Source organism: Panulirus ornatus, chromosome 59 (genome assembly GCF_036320965.1).
Source record: "Panulirus ornatus isolate Po-2019 chromosome 59, ASM3632096v1, whole genome shotgun sequence".
Classification (NCBI taxonomy): Eukaryota; Metazoa; Arthropoda; class Malacostraca; order Decapoda; family Palinuridae; genus Panulirus; species Panulirus ornatus.
Genome location: NC_092282.1, coordinates 13004162 through 13022153, shown reverse-complemented (window position 1 = coordinate 13022153; position 17992 = coordinate 13004162). Strand labels below are relative to the sequence as shown.

The window sequence follows — 17992 nt, the reverse complement described above, 5'->3', positions numbered from 1 at the left end:
TCAAGGTGTATATGTACATATCTAGTCGACAGTCTTGAGAGAGACATGGAAGAAGTATTAATTTTGATCAATGAGACATCTACAGTAGCAATGTGATGATGTTTACGTGGGGTTGTGAGAACATCAAGGCAAAAGATAAGCTAAAAATCTCTCGTCCTTGATTAGGTAATTATGTCCCTTAGCTTTGCATAGACTGTCATACCCATTCCCTTACTGTATACACCCGTAAATAATCACAATCGCATTTGCCAATGTTTGATGATAATGCTATCTGATCCATGTTTTTGTACGTGGCTGAAATAAGACATCATCCCGCTAGAGGTGCGGGCCTGGGCGATCACGGCCTGGTCGCCAACAACCAGTATCAGTCCACCAGAAGTTGTTGACATTTCCACGAGCACAAGAAATCAAACGCCGGTCTGAGCGGCTGGTAGAGGCCTCGGTCATTCATGCTGGGCCACAAGTGCCTTGGTTTGAGCGGCCAGGAGAGAAAGAGAGAGAGAAGCCCCGGGTACTGTATTGGAAACTCCTCGCCAATCACTCATGGAAGCGGTGGCTTCCGCCATCTCTTTCTGTCCAACTGGGACTGAGTTCTTATTGAACATTTCAGTTTTCGTGTTGGTATAATGACGTGTTGTGTTTATGAGATTCAGTGATTCATTGAATATAATTTTGGATACAGGGAATGGAGTTCCTGAGCAGGTAAAGTCCCAGTTAGAGTGACATGCATAAGGCCATCATAATTTAGTGTTAGTGAGATGGAGTCACCCAGGGCCTCTGCTTGTCTGCCTGGCTCTCGTTGCCACTTGTACCTACTGTAACGATAACACCTTTTTTTGGGTGGAGGAGACATGTATGTCGAGTGGTAACTTGGGCAAGGTGTAGCTGTAAGTGTTGTCTCGCTCTACAGCACATGGTCATGATGCGTACATACAACTAACACGGAACACAATGACATACTTATCTATGACTACCGTGGGGAAGACGGGGGAAGATCTCAACGTTACTATGGTACTACATATATAGTTCAGGGACAATATGCTAGCCTGATATATCATCAAAGACCTTAACCTAAAACGTCATCTCAAAAACAGATTAATGTCCTCTGGTTATGGTACTGCTGCCGATGGAATGGCTGATAATGGGATCCCAACGTTAATTCCTTCTGATTATTGTCTTGATTAGACTCATACGTTGACCAAGATTAGACAGCTGTCAACTCGGCATCAGTCCCACTTCCCAGTCCTAAAATGGAACCCGGAAGACACAGATGGTGGTTCATGGGGTATGTTCATCTCAACAGTAATGTCTTAAAGGGTAAAGCCTAACCTTCATACGTGGCCTAAGAGAGAATGCATATCTACCATGAACTAAGAGTAATAGTATTTTTCAGTAGTCTCATGTATGATATATCATTATACTGTAAGCTAATGACTTATGAGCCTTTCAGAGCCTGTAAGTGATCAATTATACCATCGTACAATAAGTTAATGTGTTGCGAACCTTTCCAAAGCCAATGACTGATCAATCTCACTGATTGTTATACCATTTTACAATAATCAATTGGGTTATGAAGCTTTCAGAGCTAATAGATGATGAATTTTATTAGGAAGCTCCGTTGTCCAGTGCTGTTTTTAAACATCACACAATCTACCAACTCCCTCAAGAGATTGTGGAATTGAGATGATCCCTCCCTCACATCTCAATATCATGAGGGGTGTTGTCCATTTGATCCCTTTTACTTGTCATACCTTTGAGGTCATTGCACAAATAGGTGATGTCTTCCGTCGAAACTCATAGCCATATATTCAAATAGGTATGAGAGGACTATGCGTCAAAATCTCGTAGGAGATTACTGAAGACAATGAGTTAATGCATCTGCAACATCAAGGTGGATGATAGTATTGATTAAAGTATGTTTATAACAGAGTCTAATGTGCGCTGACACTGATTACATTAACGGAGTCTGATGCAAGCTTTCACTGTGGCAAGTCTTTAATGTGGCCTCACAACGCAACGGAGATTGATCTGAGTCTGTGACATGGCAAAGTTTAATGTGACTGAAGGAATGATTTATATGATACTGCAGCTCGGTAAGTCTGTAACATAACAATATCTGATGTGAAAGGATTTAGGTCTAAAAATACTGGAAACTTGATCACAGCTTGTGACACAATAGATTCTGATATGGCTATGCAACGCAGTACAGCCTATGTCAAAATTTAGTCTGAACATGTGAGACATGACAACCTCCTGTGTTAGATTTACTGCTTCAAGCTATATCTGGTCTTATCATACACCAAAGATTTGGGTAATTACCTTCGTTAGGTCATCCTACCTGGGCGATCGTATAGCTATGGCCAAGATCAACAAACACAAATAGCTTCATACTGTGGGACTCGTTACTGAGAGACTTGGCAACAAGCAACTCCAAAACCAAACGCTTATTCGCTTTGATATTCGTATGCAACAGAGTTATTGTCTTACGTAACTCCTTGGTAAATGACTAGACACATGAAACTGGCTTCCTCACGTCAATGGAAATTAGAAATGATTATTTTTTATAGCTTATGAAATAATTATTCTTACAGCAGATGGCACACACACATAATGATTCCAGAGAATAATTATTACTCTATCAATAAAGATTTACATATGTATGTGTGTGTGTGTGTGTGTGTGTGTGTGTGTGTGTGTGTGTGTGTGTGTGTAAAGTAAGATTATAACGGCTCTGTTAACCCGCTCCGAAAAAATTAAGCAGCGTAACCCTTATCATACCTTCAGGAGGGAGTAATAATCTCACTATATCAACAAGGCCTGTGCCTCTTGTAGCCTATTACCGAACAGATGAATTTCATTTAAAAAAAAAAAAGAACCAAGATCCTACAGGGGCACTTAGCGAAGTAAGAGCTCATACAGGGTCATATAACATGGTCACACGTACCGGCAGGTGGCAGCTTGGTTTTCACCAAGACGAGGTCGGGTATCCTCCATCGCTGGTATTCGTCTTCCCACACGCTCTCCTTCTTGATGGCGTCGAGGTTGCTGTAATTACAGTCTCTCCGGATGGTGGGCTGCACCTGACGCGGGAGGGTGGTGGTTGTGAGGGGGAGGAGGTGACTGTGGTGAGGTCTCACACGCGACGTGAAGTTAGGAACATAACCAACACATGAGGTTCAAAATGAATGGTAACAAATGTATGAAACAGATACATTTCAATCATAAATGTATACCGGGGGGAATTTATTTATCCTAAAATGGTTTTGGTGGACACAAGGCAATTTTTATGATACAGGCACAAGTTTGTAGGGGACTATGTGGCCACCTTGATCCTCACTTGTTTTGGAATCTATAAACTTTCTCAGAATCCAACTCACAAGACTGGTGTCGCGATGTACTACACAGTTTTTAACCTACTGTGTCTTACCTCTTCTGAATGAACTGGAAAACTTTAACCCCCAATGACACTACATTTTCTATGACAGTGGACCATCCATTTTCTTTTTTTATATATTCCAGGATGATCTTCAAATTTTTCTCGCTGTTATTCATGTCATCATTACGGTGGACCTACCGTAAGCTGCACAGGTTAAGGCTACATGATCCCCTTACCTTCTCTAGGATGGCTGTCAGCAGCTTAACTTGCTGTTCCTGTTTTCTTATGGTTTCCAAATAATCGGTCCTCTCTTCCTGGAATTCAGAAGTCAGGTCTCTGATCTCCTGTTCAATTGATTTGATCTGGAATGATAAAGAGATCAGATATCATCATATGATTATGGATGCTGACCTTATGCTCTAAGCTCCCTCAGGTTAAAGGAAAGTTTATATGAACATGAAGTTGATCTAGAGCTCGGCAGCCCTTCGTGGATAGGGCAACTGCTCAGAGAAATGTGTCACGTGACACTAAAGCCGATTAGACGAAGCCCTCATTAGGTAGGCTTCGATCACCTGAGGAACCAATGACCCAGTTAGGTCGATATTTCTCTCTGGTTACCTATGAGCATTGATCCATAAGCCTAAAAGACTGGATCCCACGCGTCCTCTCTTTTATATGGTTGTTTTTCTTAAAATAGACATCTTGGTCTTTATAGTGGAAAAAGGAAGGCTTACGTGTGCGTTTCCAAATTGCTGTGAGTCATTAAGAAGGTTTTGACGTATTAACATACTGAAATCCAGAGAATTTCCTTGATATGTAAGACTACTGAACACTCGTTATTCAAATTAAGATTGGAAATGGTAAAGAAATATAACCAGCGTAGTGAAGCGTCTGGTGAGTGGCTACGAGATTATGTTCTAGACAGCAACACCTACCAGTACGTATTCGTACTATTAGCAAAGGAAATGTTTCCATTTAAAGTTTGCCGAGCATCTGTGTCCAAAGCATCAAAATTCTGCTAATTAGCAATGTGAATATATCGTGCAAAGTATCATGGTATGTTTAACTGATAGATATATTGTGAAAAATAAAGTAGATGAAAGTCAGGGTTAGTAATACGTTACTTAAGTTGGAACCATCATCTTGACAGAGGTTCCCATCATCACTCTTGTCTTATGGCTATTGGCATCATACACACCCTCAGTTCCCCAAGGCAGCTAACCTGGGCGCCTAACACTTGCTATGCTATGCTCTTACCTTTTGCCTTCTGCTTCTTGGCCAGTTCGGTCTTCGCCCTAAGTTCCTCGTGGATGTCGTCATACACCTTGATCATAATACCGTCCTCGTCATCCACGTTCTTCAACGCTTCGCTCAGGATCTTCAGTCTCTTCTCCATGTATTTCTTTCGCTTGTTGCGCCTGGCCTTTAGTTCCTTGTCCTGCGTCTTCTCCCCTCCGACCATCTTCTCCTGCAGCTCTTTTAATCTGGAATAACACGAGCAGGAGGTAGTGAGAGAGGTTGGTTATAATCTTGCTTCCTAGTGATGATGGAAGGATACAAACTGTAGAAGAGATGAAAGGAGAGTACAGGAGAGTGTGTCTTCACTTGAACTTGATGGAAAGACAACTTAGTTAATTAGTACTTTTGATAACAATTGATTATAGATCCATAAGATTGTTTGATTATACCACTGAAGGTCTGAATTATATCAACAACTGAAGTGAAGAACCACTGAATCATAGTTATGGGAACGAGTGTTCTCATATATACAGAGTCTAGGGGTTGACTATGAAACTGAGTTTGAGCTAACTTGGTTCAACAAGGGATTAGTTTCATGCTGTCTTAGTTAAGCATAAAACTAATTTCAGACCATCTTGGTTAAACACGAAACGAGTTTCATGCTCTCCAAGTTAAGCATGAGACTGAATAACTTGTTTAAGCATAGGACTAACTTAATGCTATCTAGGTCAAAGTGCGAGGTTGACTTTATGTTATCTTATTTATGAATGAGACTTGCTTCATGCTATCGTGGCTGAACATTAGACTATCTTCTTGCTATCCTGGTTAAGCAGCGTAAGATTGGCTGCTTGTTACTCTCGTTAGAATTAAGACTAAGTTTTATGTCATGTGAGCATAAAATGATTTACCTTTTAAATGCTTCCTTTTGTATAGAGTTCATCATGTCTGGATCTCTGTAGTGAAGACATCAGAAATAAAGATTAGACTCAAGAAAATATTCCTTGTGGCTTATAAGACTCAATGACAAAATACATTATTTGTCTTACTCCTGTTAATATGTTTTATCTGCCATGCTCTTTCTTTTTCAAAAAAATGTCTTATAATGCTTCTCATACCTTCTCAAAATGTGACTAGCTTTCTAATGTCTTATAGTAAAAAATCTAACAGCTTCGTTCATCGTCTTTAGGTACAGTCTAATACCTGTGGTGTCTTACTGCAATACTCAGTCCTTGTTAAAGTCCATGACAAAAGTCCCTCACGTTCTTCATCACAGTAACTTATTGGATAATAAACAGCAAATGATCAGTAAATAATTTCCCAGGGTTGGAGTTGACCACACAACCAGCGAGAAAGAAAACATTTCTAGATTTAGCTTTACGATCATGAAACACATTTCTTATTTTCACAAGACTTTGATGGAAAATTGAAGCATTCGTAGCAGTCGACGGGGAAAAAAAGATAATGTGTACATAACCACTCTCTTGTATTACATAATACTACACAAAATAATAGAAGCATACTACATCATAGTCAGAGTAGGTTATTCAAACACAAGATGAATGCCATCATGAAAGCGAAATGCCAAGGCTTCTTAAACCTTACTACTGATACTTGCTCGTAGTTCTGTATATCTGTTTATCCTATGATACACCGTAAGAAATTCTTTCTTTTATGAACGTAAGTTCGTAAATCTAATCTCTTTTCTTCTTTTTCTATTTTATCGTCTCGTTCAGAACAGTTCTTCCTGTCATGCATCGTGCAAGACTAGGTCCTAGTCTTTGAGAAATTAATCAGCATGCCACTTTTTTTTTTCTACTGGAGTGACTGTATGTGTCACGCAACTCTCTCTCTCTCTCTCTCTCTCTCTCTCTCTCTCTCTCTCTCTCTCTCTCTCTCTCTCTCTCTCTCTCTCTCTCTCTCTCTCTCTCTCTCTCTCTCTCTCACATATGATTATCCTCATGAGCACACTCGTGCGTCCGTCTCTCATTATGCTTATTTGCGTACGTGTGTACGTGTGTAGTTGTGCTCAGATTATGTGGATACGCGTTTGTACTTCGCTAAGTCACTGTGGTCTCGTGAGTTCCCGCAGTCAGAGCTAACATAGCCATGTACACAGTCAGCTGTGATACCTGACGGCAACCATGTACAAAGGCAGGTTTGATAACTAACAAAGTTATATTTACAGACAGATATGATAACTGACACAGTCATGTCCACAAACAGGTGTAATAACTGACATAGTCAACGTCAATAAGCAGGTGTATTGCCTAATCTGACATATACACAAGCAGCTGTCAAGCACACTGGTAAGTGAGTCATGTCCAGAGGCAGCTGTGATAACATAAACAGCTCTAATAACTAACCCAGACGGCTATGATAAATTAACCTACTTCTGCCTGTCCTACCCCTGGACAGACTGTTGTAGTAATAACTAATACAGACGGCTATGATAAATTAACCTAGTTCTGCCTGTCCTTCCCCTGTCAACACTTACAGTCACTATTCTTGACAGTATAATCCACTGACTGTCTTTCGCTTTATCTAAGTACGGTACATATAGGTTTCAAATATCTACTGATGTATATCATTAACTTACGTATGTTTCTAGTGACCTGTGTTTAAGCCACCTGTCTACCTGAATTGATGAGTAACATGAACCTGGTGATCAAGGTGATTAACGCCATCCCATGATGGATGAGTAAGCTGATAAATTGATAATCAGGTCATGTATATTTTCTTTCTTAATGAACAACATGGCAGCTACGAGAGCGCCAGAGCAAGTGTTCGCGTCCTCGTACCCCTGCACGCTGCTGGATCCGGCTGCTGGGGTGTTGGTTCGCTCGACGTTCGTCGGTGCTGCGCTGAGGAACGGTCGTCTCTGTACCCTCGGCCCTGACGTGGTCTGCGTCACCCCAGGAGGGAGGTTCTCTGTTTCTATGTCCTCGTCCTCGTACGGTTGCTCCTTCGGCTGCTGCTGCTGTTGCTGTTGCTGCTTCAATAGCTGCTGTTGTTGCAGCTGCTGCTGCTGGGCGATGTATTTCTCCCGCTCCTCTTGCTGTAAAGGAGGCGTGATCATTATATATATACACCTTGACGTGTTGCAGTTGGTTATGTAATTTGGCAGAGGAATTATGATAAATCGATGGTTAATTTATTCATTATCTCTTTTCGTGTTCCGTTATCATGTATTGTTTAATTCTTTATCATTAATGTCAGGTTTGATACTACTAGATGCCACACGGGTCATAACTTCTCCTTGGGGCAAGATGTTTCTAAGCAGAATAAGAACAAGGAATGGAGCTCACATTGAAGTACCGGATGAATTAACAAGAATCAGTTGAATTACATTTACACTGTTTGACCCTGGGCTAACATGGGTTAGAGTATTGAGTAATCCCTCAGGAATTTTAGTTTTATACATATATATTTCTCTCTCCTCCCTCTGGGAGAAATTACGTACCTTCCTTCAGATATCTAGCGATCAGAGACAAGAAATACGTTACGAAACAATGGCCTTGACCAGAATAGCACTAACTTACCCAGCACTACGTATGTAGAGACTAGTCATTAGCGTGGCAAGACACAAAGAACATTGGCAAGTTAGCCAACTCTCTCACAATACATCCATTGACCCCTGTTATCATTCGAGGTTATCTCTTCTTATCGAAAGATATGGGAACAGATGTATTCAAAATGGTGAGAAAATATAACAACCTGAATTGCATTGCTAGTGAGCTAGAGAGAGAGTGAGTCTTCAACATATCAAACTTAACCTGTTTGTACAGGTTTTAGCCACTCAGCACTCATCATCTACCCTTCTAATCATCACCTCATCACCTCATTAACACCATCCCTTCATCACGTTCTTATCATCCCTTATCATCCTTTCCTCACCACCCAAAATATCTCATTATCTCTGTCTCCCCTCACCACCACCACCACAACGTCATCTAAACTCACCATCCGTTCACCCAGGCGTCCTTGCACTCACCTCCTTCAGCTTGGCGTCCCTGCACTCACCTCCTTTAGCTTGGCGTCCCTGCACTCACCTCCTTCAGCTTGGCGTCCCTACACTCACCTCCTTCAGCTTGGCGACCCTGCACTCACCTCCTTCAGCTTGGCGTCCCTGCACTCACCTCCTTTAGCTTGGCGTCCCTGCACTCACCTCCTTCAGCTTGGCGTCCCTGCACTCAACTCCTTCAGCTTAGCGTCCCTGCACTCACCTCCTTCAGCTTCGCGTCCCTGCACTCACCTCCTTCAGCTTGGCGTCCCTGCACTCACCTCCTTCAGCTTGGCGACCCTGCACTCACCTCCTTCAGCTTGGCGTCCCTACACTCACCTCCTTCAGCTTGGCGTCCCTGCACTCACCTCCTTCAGCATGGCGACCCTGCACTCACCTCCTTCAGCTTGGCGACCCTGCACTCACCTCCTTCAGCATGGCGTCCCTGCACTCACCTCCTTCAGCTTGATCTGGTTGATCTCACTCTCGTACTGCTTCCTCAAGTTCTCCATGTTGGCCTGCAAGAGGGCGTTGTTTTGTTGCTCAGCCTCCATGTCTTCCTTCATCTTTACCATCTTATCCTCGTACTCCCGGCGCACCTTGTCCCTCTCCTCCGCCAGCACCGACTCATCAGGAGCCACAGACACGACTGCAGGAGACACAAGTGCGTGAGGTTTCTGATGACTAAGGGAGAAGACATCACCACTGACACTGTGAGGCTTTTGCTAAATGTGGGTCGACATTAGAAGGTTACGATGTCTGTATCTGGAAGTGTTTTTGCAGGTAGCTTTTGAAGTCTTGCTGTCATTCTCTCTCTCTCTCTCTCTCTCTCTCTTCTCTCTCTCTCTCTCTCTCTCTCTCTTGCTGTTTTCATCTGTCTGTTTCTCAGTTTTCTTCCTTTAACGTCTGTCTGATTGTCTCTTTGTCTACTTAGCTTTTATAGACTATGCTGTCTGTGTACCTCATTTCACACTCTGTGCGTGTCTGATCTGTCATTAATCTTTGACACCTATTTATCTGTTTCATCTGTTTCTCCCTGTCTTGACAATATGTCTATTTCTCTGCCACGAAAGCCTGTCATTTTGTGAGCACTAAGCGCTTGTGGAGCCATGTGTCTTTACCGTCTATCTATCTGTCCGTCTTGACAGTCTGGTCTCTGTCTATCTCGACGGCCTTGAAAGTCTATCTGTTTTGTTGGTCTCGTCTTCTTGTTGGGTTTTCCTGTTCCGTTGTTCTCGTCCGCTCATCGGCCGCGTCTGTTCCATCGGTCTCGTTCTCTACTTCGCCTTCGTCTGTTCCGTCGGTGGTCTCGTGTGTTAGATTAAAGATCTCGTCTGTTTGATTGGCCTCGTCTATTCTGTCGGTTTCGTCTGTTCATTTAGTTTCGTCTGTTCCATGAGCAGTCTCGTCTGTTCCATCATCAGTCTCGTCTGTTCCGAAGGTCTCGTCTACTCCGTCTGTCTCGTCTGCTTCTTCGATCTCGCTGGTTTCACTGTTGTCCTCGTTTAGACCCTAAATACTTTTCACTGTCTGTGATGATACAAAGACGCGTCTTTTTATACAGTTGAAACGATTACTTTCTCAACTATGACAATATAGGTCAAAGTATATCCTATATCATATCATCTCTACATTAAAAAAAAAAAGAATAAGTCTATATGCAGTATACAAAAATGGTGAAATATTATTGTAGTAGCAAGGATACAGCTGTATCTACAGTGGTTTTGTGGACGCCAAGGGCAGCTTTTCAAGTGAGTGTGTATACATAACTGCGTGCGTGTGTATGTCTGAATGTACGTGTCTTTGTGAGTATATGGTTATTTTTTTTTTTTTTATGAGTAATATGGATATTTGTGATTGCCGCCCTTACCTTACACTCGTGTTGCCCCGTCTCTTAACCTTGTACAATCATGTATCATGTCTTTATCCTTATTTATATATATATACACAAGCACACCTCACAAAAGCCAGGTACCCAATCATCAACCAACGCTGAGGGGAGGCATAACTGCTAGGGTGAGCTGTGGGGCCGTTTGTCGCACTCAGGAATCTAACCTGGACGGGCCCGTTGTGTGGGTCATGGTCAGCAACTCCAACTACGACACCAGGGAAGCCTATGTTTACATATGTGTGTGTGCGTAAGTTCTGTGTGTACTGTATACAATGCGAGAATTATACCTATGGGGTTCCATCTCTTACGTACGTTTCAAGGTGTTTGTGTTTATATATATATATATATATATATATATATATATATATATATATATATATATATATATGTATTGTGTGTGTATGTGTGTGGTGTGTGTGTGTGTGTGTGTCAATGTGTGTGTCAGTGTATTTTGAAAATTGCCTCGTATGGTAATACAGAGGTACCAAGCTAATGACTAAGTCTATTCAAAATACCAGCGGGAAAAAAAAATCGATTGAGCTCCATATGTACAGCGTAAGAAAACAAATACAGGGTCTTAAAAACCGATGCCCAACTATCACAGGTGTAGAACGTGTTATGAAGTTATTGAACATTTTCATGTTTACTACTGTAAAGCATGTAGAATTCTACTAAACATTATATATATATATATATATATATATATATATATATATATATATATATATATATATATATATATATATATATATATATATATATATATATATATATATATATATATATATATATATATATATATATATATATATATATATATATATATATATTTTTCTTTTTTCTTTCATACTATTCGCCATTTCCCGCATTAGCGAGGTAGCGTTGAGAACAGAGGACTGGGCCCTTGAGGGAATATCCTCACCTGGGCCCCTTCTCTGTTCCCTCTTTTGGAAAAAAAAAAAAAAAAAAAGTGAGAGGGGAGGATTTCCAGCCCCCCGCTCCCTCCCCTTTTAGTCGCCTTCTACGACACGCAGGGAATACGTGGGAAGTATTCTTTCTCCCCTATCCCCAGGGATAAATATATATATATATATATGTATATAATCATGAATGTGCAAATATGAGGTTTGATATTTCTAATTATAGACAGAAGAAAAATGTGGTATACATTCACAGATAATACATGTCAAAATACATTAAAATTGCCTCAAATCTCAATCCATGATGATGATGACGGTATTTCCAATGGTCATTACACCAAAAGAGTTGCACATTCATATACAATACTGAAAAGAGATAGAGGAGATTCTAATCACATAGGGAAATACTATACATATGAAAACAATCTTGCATATACAGAGTCTTAGATTCTATCTTCCAGACGGATTCTATTGGTTGATGCTCTTGGAAAGCAGAGAAAGAGGGTATGATAGAGATCTATATTCATAGACCACAATCCCACACACTCCACACGGCTGAGGATCGTAGGAGGCCTCAGTGAACATATCTAAGAGGCTGAGGAGAGAAAGCTGCTGCAGAAAAGCACAAGCGTCACAGCGTCACAGAAACCGTAACAAACCTGTTTTGTGTACTCGTACGGCCCAGGACCCATCGTCTGGAGGGTAACAAAGTAGACACTGTCAGTGTATTGGATAGATACATGTGTATATATATCATGTGCCTCACCTCTCTGTTTACCCACTGCCAACAAAATCCTCCATATGTAGTTTAGAGTAAAAAAAAAAATGCAAACATTACCTCTCTTTTAACTGGTCCCGCGTCACGGAATGTTAATCTAACACGTGCTTGACCGGTCTCAGCACGTCACCCATTATGTTAATAACTGGCCCGAAGCCAGAATGTTTCATATGATAAATGAGACAGCCATGTCTCCCCTCCTCCCTCACACGCGTGACTGCCTGATATCATTATGGCTTTCATGGTTATATTTCGCAAGTTTATTCAAGCGAATCCTTCTTTATAAAAGCAATTCATTCAGCTCAGACTATTGCCTGTTTTTAACAGACTGTCAGGAGCTGGGTATGTGATCAATATTGACCGCAAGTCGTACCCATGATCAATATTCACCTCAAACTAGACAGGTGTGATCAATACTCACCCCAGCTCACCACAAAATCCGTCCTGTTTACTCTCCTTGTGTGATTCATTCCCGTCATGAAGGAATCTTAGCCTTGGATCCTTTCGTGGACGGGAGCCAATATATCTGAATCTCGTATGACTATGTTTTGCCATATACGAGAACCCACAGCAAACGTATGATCTAACATAACCTTGTAACAACCTCACTACCTTCCTCATGTCCGGGCAATAACAACAGCCTTGGTCTTACTCTGCCATGCATTACAGATATCTGATATCTATCTTAATTAGGTAATTACCTGCATCAGACCATCTGCACCTGATAATTCCAATACATAATTCAACCGTCCCGCTAAGTTTAATCCATTTTGTTGCAGAAAACATCATCTCCCACACATGTGTTAGAGACGACACCATTTCCCCACACACACTGTGTTAGACACATCCCCTACACACCATATTAGACACAAAATCATTCCCCACACACTGTGGTAAACACAACACCATCCTCCACACACCTGTGTTAGACACAATGCCATCCCCAAAACACTGTGATAGACACAACACCATCCCCCACACACTATGTTAAACACAGCACCATCCCCCACACACTGTCTTAAATACAGCGCCATCCCCTACACACTATGTTAAAGACAACACCATCCCCCACACACTGTGTGACAGACAGAACACCATCCTCCACATACCATGTTACACACACAACCCCATCCCTTCATACGCTACTCAAAATCGATAACCTTCCAGCAGGCCACAGCACCAATCAACAATAATATTCATGGCGTTATCGCAACGCCCAAAATCAATACATCAACATATCTGTGAATGTGTCTACCGTTTCCCCACCAGGACCCCTCCTGGCCTTCCCTGCCCCAGGGAAGTCATTCACCCCAGCCATCCTGACGTGACTGGTGGTGACGTGTCGACAACGCCAGTGTGTGTTCACGTTATATAAGCGTACCCGGATGATAATTCTTTTTTTACGAATCCCACAAATACAGGAGACAGGATACTCCCTCTACCGCTGCAGAGGAGTTCTGCAGGATGTGTGTATGTTCTGTCTACTTTCTAAGCCTTATTGATGTTTGCTTAATGACAGAGATTAACAACAGACATCCTAGTTTTGTTTTCGTCGAGGTAAAAATGTACGAGATGGTTCATCCTTTTATGATGAAATGTGTGCGGCTTGGTTGTGGGTCTGTTATAAGTACATATGTATCCTTAGCAAGAGAAAATGAATAAGCAAATGGGTTTTTGATCTGACTTAGATTTATCACAGTATTGTGTTTATGGTACCTATAATATCCCTTTGATAACCACCTACTTTCCATTACATAATGTGGTTAGCAGTAGCTATTGTACAGCAACACGAGACAACCATCAAAACACGTAACATAGCCTGTATTACATTATAACTTGAACTGGATATATATATATATATATACATATATATATATATATATATATATATATATATATATATATATATATATATATATATATATATATATATATATATATATATATATATATATATATATATATATATATATATATATATATATATATATATATATATATACAACTTGATCCATATTCTCCATTATTTCTTTCCCTCACTGGCACAACTTCTTCCTAACCATTTGGCCATCTGAACTTCCTACAACCTGATCTTCTAACATACCGGTTTCCTGAGGTCCTTGCTTGTGTAGCATCTCCTTGAGTTTGCGGATTTCCTCTTGGTACTCCCTGAGCATGGCGTCCTTCGGGTCCTCGTTGATCTTGGGTTTGTTCTTGATGTTTTTGGCACGGTTGGCGTAGCGGAGGGTGCTCAGCGTCTCGTCGTAGTTATTGTCAGCGGGGCTGAGGCAAGCCACCATCAGCGTCTTGGTGTTGCCCCCGAGCGAATCCTTTAGCCAAAGAGACGAAGAGACGATCAACGATACTTCAGCCCTTAAACGGAACTTTGACCTTGAGACAAGAGTGATTGTCAAGTGTAGTTCCACATTTTTAACGAGCAGGAAGGATAACGACCGGACTGCCCTCTTTAACTAGCGTATTAAGAGACTTAGGCTGAGACGAATCATCCTAAATAAGGTCATTGTGAACACTCTTATCCAAAAGGGAAATAAAAGAAACGACATTGAGAACATAGCAGGGATGATATCAACAGTCCTGCTCAAAGAAAATGGGTGAGATTATGAGAAGTATTGAGATACAAGCTATGGTATCAAGGAATCACAAAAGAAGGCCGTAAAGATGAGATTGAAGGCGTCGAAACCAAGTTAGACATACTGAATCATTAGTGTTGACTGAGAAATATAAGATGAAAATCATAAACTCTTTAACAAACAGATGCAAGGTAAGGCCAAGGGGAGTTCTGATCAGAAGACACAAGACATAAGACAGTACAATGACAAAGATCAAGATTACCCTTGGAAGTCCAAACGATGATGAATTCTGATTAATGTTTCCCTAAGGAGTCCGAATTCTGATTAATATTACCCTAGAGAGTCAAGAGTCTGAGTAATGTTTCCCTAAGGGAGTTCTAAGTATGATGAATAAACGAGGGATGAAGACAGTCTAGATCAAAGCAAATGATACTCAGGATCGAATCATAATGCCTTGATTCATCGTTACAACTGATGCTTTCCCCAGGCTCTCTCACTTTACAGTTTCACATCAAAAGAAAGTTGAAGCTTTGTTGAATACGAGATCTTTTCATCTATAGAAATTATACAAAGATGGATTGTGTCTTGTTATTGAAATGTTTATTGTTCCTAAACTAAATCTTACGTCCTTCAATTCGTCTATAGCGGTGCTGGACAGACTAGATCTATGAATCGTGAAGACTAGAGAGAGAGAGAGAGAGAGAGAGAGAGAGAGAGAGAGAGAGAGAGAGAGAGAGAGAGAGAGAGAGAGAGAGAGAGAGAGAGAGAGAGAGAGAGAGAGAGGAGAAGGATCCAAACCTGTAGCAGTCTGGTGAGTTTGGAGTCCCTGTATGGTATGTGTTTACTCTTGCCGTCCACCAGCGCAGAGATGACGTTACCGAGGGCGCTCAGCGACAAGTTGATCTTGGTGGCTTCCTTCAGCCGGTCACCCGTCGCTCCTGTGGGAGGGTCGAAGGTAGACGTGAGGGGAGTTGGGGCTTGTGATCTACACACAGGAAGTGATACCATCCAGATAGAGGATCAAGGCTACATCTACAACGAAGTACTCTGCTTAAACATGGCAGTATCTATTAAGCTCCTAGATAGCAGATAATATAGATAATACACACTAAAGAATGAGTTTAGATATAGCACCCTCAGGCCTTAGATAAGGGGATAGGAGGGACCTGCTTATCAGCATTCATTTGTTACTTGTAATGATAATAATGATGACGCAAAGTAGATCTGCTATCACTCCTGCCATATCCCACTGATTGTCTGGCATTGATTGATACGTACCTTTGACGCCGATCATCTATTTTCTAAGAAAATTTCAATGTTTCCTGAATCAAGATGAAGACATCAGCAAAGAGATTATTTCCTTATCCTGAACATAACATAAAGTTCATTCTTCTTGGGATATTATCTGCTTCCCCTCCTTTATCATAAATTACAGGACCTATGTATATATATATATATATATATATATATATATATATATATATATATATATATATATATATATATATATATATATATATATATATATATATATATATATATATATATATATATATATATATATATATATATATATATATATATATATATATATGTATATATATATATATTATATGAGAAAAGATATATCTGGAAAAACTTGTGGAAATCACAAATTAAATCCATTCATTCCTAAAAGGAAGTAAAACTTTTAAGAGGCAACTTAGTTCTGCGTGATGGGGAAAATGTTACATTATGTATAGGGAAATTCTTGCTTTCGTATGAAATACTTAAAGGTTAGTGATTCATTTGGTAAAGCTATATCAAGTGAGAGAACTATGATTTACACCGTAAGAAGAAAACGCAAAAGACGAAATGAAGAAAATCTCCGTCGAGGTTCACAGCTCACACGGAAAATTCTACGACCTAAACTTTTCTTATTCGTAAATTCTTCTTGAGGTCGAGAAAACCTGAAGTTCTACCATACCCGTCTTGGCCTGACGCTCGGAGCCAGCAAGGTCCACCAGGTTGAGTTTGCCGCTCCTGATGGCGTCTGACTCTCCGTCAGTCTCCATCATCTCGAGGGTGATGGTGAAGATGGAGTGTGACCGGGAGGAGTCGGCGTTCATGAGGGTGGCTCCCGTGGACCGGTTCTTCCAGCCTCTCTCCATCAGCTCCTCACACTCGCTCGTGTTGTGGACCGGATGCTGGGACAACCCTGGGGTGATAGAGACAAAGAGTTCGTGGGAGGTGGACCAGCAGATGGGCCAGTACTGGTAAGTCAAGCTAAGAGTACATGGGTGGGACTGGACCGGCCATTGGGCCGGTCCTGAGAGTCTAAGGTAAAAGCACATGGTAGATGGACCGGATACTGAGACAGGCCTCACAGAACCCAGAACAAGATTACATGGGAATGGGCCAAGTGATGGGCCAGCCCTGATTGGCCAGGGCAAGATTACGTGGGAAATACACATAACAGAAGCCTACATCTACATCGATGTCTTCCAAACCGGAATTGAATGTCGAAAGATTGGGCTGGAAGGCGAACGCATAACCGACCGTGTTACCGTGATGGGACACAGAATCCCTGATGGCCCGTATGCCTTAGTTGAATAGGCGAAGAGAAGAGAGTAAAGCAGGAGAAAATAAAAGACGTTAAAAATCCTTGAGAAGGAATGATATGGTGAGATGAAAAGGTGAGTCAACTGGATTTGGCAAAGTCCTTGGAATGTGTAAGTAAAATAAGAGAAAGAGGAAGATTAGGGAAAGGGATGAAGTAGAATCTCTTATAATGAAGCGATAATGAATGAGACATAGTCTAGGGAAGAAATGAAAAGACTAGTGTGTGTGTGTGTGTGTGTGTGTGTGTGTGTGTGTGTGTGTGTGTGTGCATGAGTGTATGTGGGGAGTGGTAAGGGTGGAGGGGATAACGGTGTATGGGAAAGGGTGAGGGCAAAGGGTAAAAGAGTGGAAATGTGTTTAATAGTGAAAAAGGGTAAAAAGAAGATCAGTCTAATTACACCACTGGTACTATGAGGCCAAGACGGGGTTGGAACGAGATGGAAAATGGGGTTCAGAATGTATACGAAGCTTAATGGTAGGAGAAGGCAAAGCAAAGCAAAACAATCAACTGTAACTTGTGAACGAGGCAACACAGTCAAATGTAACTTGCGTTAGTGCCAATATAATGAAATGTAATCTATGTAGTTACCAACACA

At 41.2% G+C, this 17992-nt stretch overlaps 1 protein-coding gene across 6 annotated transcripts in view; it reads right to left on the bottom strand.

The window, feature by feature from the left end:
- Positions 1 to 17992, bottom strand: part of Kif3C (Kinesin family member 3C) — a 112198-nt gene that overhangs the window by 16600 nt on the left and 77606 nt on the right. For 5 of the 6 annotated variants that reach the window (XR_011716983.1, XM_071696044.1, XM_071696045.1 and 2 more), the window contains exons 7-16: positions 16762 to 16992; positions 15594 to 15733; positions 14309 to 14534; positions 12086 to 12121; positions 9071 to 9264; positions 7414 to 7670; positions 5524 to 5568; positions 4637 to 4860; positions 3613 to 3740; positions 2945 to 3080 (exon numbers count right to left, since the gene is read on the bottom strand). Coding sequence is in view for 5 of the 6 variants with exons in the window: in XM_071696044.1 (XP_071552145.1) it covers positions 2945 to 3080; positions 3613 to 3740; positions 4637 to 4860; positions 5524 to 5568; positions 7414 to 7670; positions 9071 to 9264; positions 12086 to 12121; positions 14309 to 14534; positions 15594 to 15733; positions 16762 to 16992 (1617 nt within the window). In the remaining variant the exon portion in view is untranslated. The remainder of the gene's footprint in view (positions 1 to 2944; positions 3081 to 3612; positions 3741 to 4636; positions 4861 to 5523; positions 5569 to 7413; positions 7671 to 9070; positions 9265 to 12085; positions 12122 to 14308; positions 14535 to 15593; positions 15734 to 16761; positions 16993 to 17992) is intronic. The other variant, XM_071696046.1, reaches the window with a different exon arrangement.